Source organism: Frankliniella occidentalis, unplaced genomic scaffold (assembly GCF_000697945.3).
Source record: "Frankliniella occidentalis isolate FOCC.00 unplaced genomic scaffold, Focc_3.1 Scaffold56, whole genome shotgun sequence".
Taxonomy (NCBI): domain Eukaryota; kingdom Metazoa; phylum Arthropoda; class Insecta; order Thysanoptera; family Thripidae; genus Frankliniella; species Frankliniella occidentalis.
The window spans coordinates 1,019,169-1,023,249 of NW_026267186.1; the positions used below are offsets into that span (position 1 = coordinate 1,019,169).

General features: G+C 50.5%; 1 protein-coding gene across 1 annotated transcript in view; it reads left to right on the forward strand.

Moving 5' to 3' along the window:
- The first annotated feature begins 31 nt into the window (after positions 1-31).
- LOC113202571 (protein kibra) overlaps positions 32-4,081 on the forward strand; it is a 16,736-nt gene continuing 12,686 nt past the window's right edge. Inside the window, exons 1-3 of the mRNA XM_026416859.2 lie at positions 32-311; positions 1,176-1,285; positions 3,486-3,580. Of these exons, the coding sequence (XP_026272644.1) occupies positions 184-311; positions 1,176-1,285; positions 3,486-3,580 (333 nt within the window). The 5' untranslated portion in view covers positions 32-183. The remainder of the gene's footprint in view (positions 312-1,175; positions 1,286-3,485; positions 3,581-4,081) is intronic.

The following is a 4,081-nucleotide window of genomic DNA, read 5'->3' on the forward strand; positions in this document are numbered from 1 at the left end:
CGCCCCGCGCGCCCCGAGCCCCCCTCCGTGCCCCCTGGCATACCACTCGGCTCGGCTCGGCTCGGCTCGGCTCGGCTCGGCTCGGCCCGCCCTGCTGCGATGGTAATGAGCTTTCAAAATGGCGGAGGAGTGAGGCCGTGTGTGCGAGTGGCTGCGGCAACGAATGGATTTTCGTCGTGAAATATGCCAAGGAAAAGAAATGGCGAGATACCGCTGCCTGAAGGATGGGATTTTGCCCGGGACTACGACGGCAAAGTGTATTTCATCGACCACCATAGCAAGAAAACGACGTGGATCGACCCGAGGGACAGGTAAGCGTTAAGCACTGGCACAGCCTGCGCCTGGCGCCCCCCGACCCCGCATTCCAGAGGGCTGACACCCGCTCGCGGCTGTCCCCGGCGCACTTACTCCATAGGGGCGATTGCCGAATTTTTGCCGATTTTTCGACGCGTTTTGGAGGCGAATCCGGCCAGAATTACCCCTGCCACGAGACTTAGCGAGTTGTTTTTGTGGGGCGACGGTGCTGCCATCTGCACGAAAACACGCGACTTTGTTGTGTGTATTTATCACAAATACAGTGTTGCGTGCGTATCTGGTCTCTATATTTTTTGTAGAGTTTGAAATGTTTCGTCTCCGATAATTATGCGTTTGAAATATATACAGCCCTCGCGGTTTAAAAAAAAAAATAATTCTTATGGGCCATGTCCTTAATGTAGAAGATTTTCAACTAGTTCTTAAAATGTAGATGGAATGTCCCTTCCCCCTTTCTAGAGTACTACCCATATTTTAAAATAACAAAAAATAAAAATGCCCAAAGAGAGCCATAAATTATTTATTTGGAAACTTTTGTGCTTATTTGTTTTACCCAGAAACTTAAGATGTAAACTTTGCAATATGTAAATTCTGATTAGTCCCAGTTTTCCTTTGTTTTTTGTTTTTGTACGTGTGTCTTTGCATTGAAAATTATTTTGGCCAATTCAAAGATATACTGACTATTTCTTTTTATACCATTTGCCATTTCTTTGTTTTTCCTTTGCTGTGAAGAGTGGTAACGTTGTTTAAAATTAAATCAGCAGTAAAAGCTTTCTTTCATCACATGGAAAGATTTCTAAGTCTGGTTTGGTGTGCATAAGCTATAAAACATTGAAATATGTGTTCTCCTGTACCTGTTGTAGGATAACAAAGCCGCAGACATTTGCAGACTGCATAGGCAACGAGTTGCCACTAGGCTGGGAAGAGTCATACGATAACCAAATAGGCGTGTACTACATCAACCATGTCAATCGTGAGTTCTAATGTCATTGGATTATGTTATTCTTGTTTGTGGTGGATCAGGAAAACTTATGAGTGCATTTAACACGTCTTTGTGCTTCGGCCTCACAATCCCTCTTGCATGTTTGTCTAAATTTGGTGATTGGTATTATTTTCCTGTGAGGTAGCTTTAAATAGCACATGGTTTTCCATTGCTCGTATGTTGTGTTCTGCATGCTTTGATGTGTGTTGCTACTCATGCATGACTCCATTGTGTGTGTGTGTGGGGGGGGGAGGGGGGGGCTTAAGCTGCACGTCATACCGTATTTGAATTTCGTGCCTGACCACTATTGTCAACTCGATTGAGGCGAGGCGGACGCAGTGGCGCCGGCTCTCCGTTCTGGTCCTCAAGAAGGGCGCTCTCGAGGGCGGCGGCGCCGGTCCGGGGCACGCACTCCCGAACACCAAAGTGATAACGGGAGTGTTTTGCTTCCCGGTGGTGCCGGGCGGTCTCTTTTTGGCGTTCCGCTGGCATTGCTGTGATGTGCATCGGTATCTCAAGGTTATCAAATCCCCCCCCCCCCTTCTCTTCTCCTGCCCGCCCCTTGCTACACGCTCCTAAATCGCCTGGAGAGTTGTATAATCGCATAGCTTCGGTGGCATTGTATGAGAAGGGGGGAAGGAGAGGGTGGGGGGAATTCCTGTCCATTTTCATATTACCCCCTCCCCCCCTCTTCACTCGTACCTCTCGTCCAGTTCATTTTTCGCCGTGTATCTGATGTATAACCTCCCCCGCCAAAGGGTAGGTCACCCCCGCGCCGCCACACTGGCACTTCCCTCCTCCGCGCCGCGGGGCGGGCGGGGCGGGCGGGGTGGAGCGGGAGGGGAGGGAGCCGATGTCGATGCGCCCCCATTCCACCCTGGGATGCCATGAGGCTGTGGACGGATGGACAGACGGACGGACGGACGGACACGCCGTGGCGCGCGCGCAAGCTGCCGTATAAGGAATATGTCAGTCCCCCGCCGTGAAGGAGCTCCCTCCCCGACGGCGCAGGGCAGCCTCCACCTCTGGCTGAGGTCCACGATGACGGCCCTCGCGGCGCCCCCGGATGACCCTGGCGTGGAGGAGGGGGCGGACGCCCGCCGGCAGCCCTGCGACACCTCTGCCCCAGCTCTGCCCCGCCGCCGGCTAAGGTCAGGGACTGCGGGCGGCCCCCCGGGCCCTTTGCCCCGCCCTGTCCTGCAGAAGGGCGCGACACCTCGCTCCAAAATGTCAGGGAAAGCGTGGGTTTCGCTCGATTTTGCCTTTGGTCGGACTCGTGTGACATCCGCCTGACCTTTGACACACTATGACAACTTAATCTCGAAATCATTTACGTGCATGCGCTAACTTTTAGTGGAGACGGCTATCAATAAATCAGTCGTAAACCCTTCCAAAAAACTAAATGCTTACAAGGGGCGTATATTTATGTAGTATTGTGATTTTCAGAATTTATGGTGTGCAAGCTTGTTAATTTCGTGTTCTGAATTATGCGGTAAGAAACAGAAATCTACAAACACTGCGCTTGATATTGTACTTGTGACTTATCAACTTCAACGAGGGTTATAACGACTGCTACACTTGTGAAATTTATCTCAAAACAAAGCTTGATGTGCTTTAGAAAATAAAGTACGTGAAAAATGTATGCTCAATTCAAGAATCGTATTTTTTTGGTATAATGTTTGCAGCCAACCTCGCTGCGGATTTTTTTCAGATGCGCTCTTGCGCATTTTTAAATACCCAGGTTCTGATTAACCCACCCAGCCCGCTTTTGTTAGTTATACTGTGTACCGCATGCAGCCGTGCATGCGTGTTGCCTATCGTCGCTGACCACGGCGCTTTCTGGCGCCGAACGAAAATGTGACCCGCCCGCACGCCTGTACGTACGTACGCGGCACAGTATGGCCACAAGAGTGGGCGGGTTTAATCAGCCACCTGGAAATTGGAAATCTTTATCAACGCGAGAAACTTTTACCTTCGGGTACGGACGGCCATACAAAGGCACAAGGGTCTGTCTAAAAAGATCTACAAAAAATGTCTGTTTGTCTTTTCTTTGCCTTTCTTAACGTATCATGTGGGATTGTGGTGTAGCTTTACGCATGTGGCGGTGGTGTCACCGTGTGTGGGGGTGCGTGCGAGACGGAGAGAGGGGCTGTCTCCTCGAGGCCCTGACGGTCTGTGTGTGTGTTTCCAGAGTGCACGCAGCTCGAGGACCCGCGCCTGGAATGGAGGGCGATCCAGGAGGCGATGCTGCGGGACTATCTGCAGACGGCGCAGGACGTGCTTGAGGTGAGTCACGGCGGGGAGGAAGTGAAGACGTCGTAAATGCCAAAGCCTCGTGCACGTGGAAAAAGAAATGCTCTCTAACTGATTATTTGCTGATTTGGGGACAAACAACGTTGCATTTGGTCCCATCGGTCATCGCTTTCTAGGCTTCCGATCGAACCGATTAGCTCTAATCTAATTGCAGATTAAAAACTAGTGGCGATTTTTTTTAGCTCCGGAAACCATGTGTAAGTGCCTGTCACGACATTTAGCTTCTGTTTGCCCTGAGGGCTTCTTCGTTTCGATCGGACCACCTCCCTGCTTTGCAAAAGCAATCGAGGGGACGTACGCAAACGACCTGGTTTCGTCGTCTGGAACTTCAACTAGACGTCTGAGGCTGAGGTGTTAAGGGTGTCTTAATAGTCTGCCCCTTGTGTAAATCCCACATACCCCAAAGAAGGGAATAAAGTATGAGGTTAAAGGAAAACCGAGAGAGGAAGTTTTTTGTGTTTTTCTCAAGGGGGG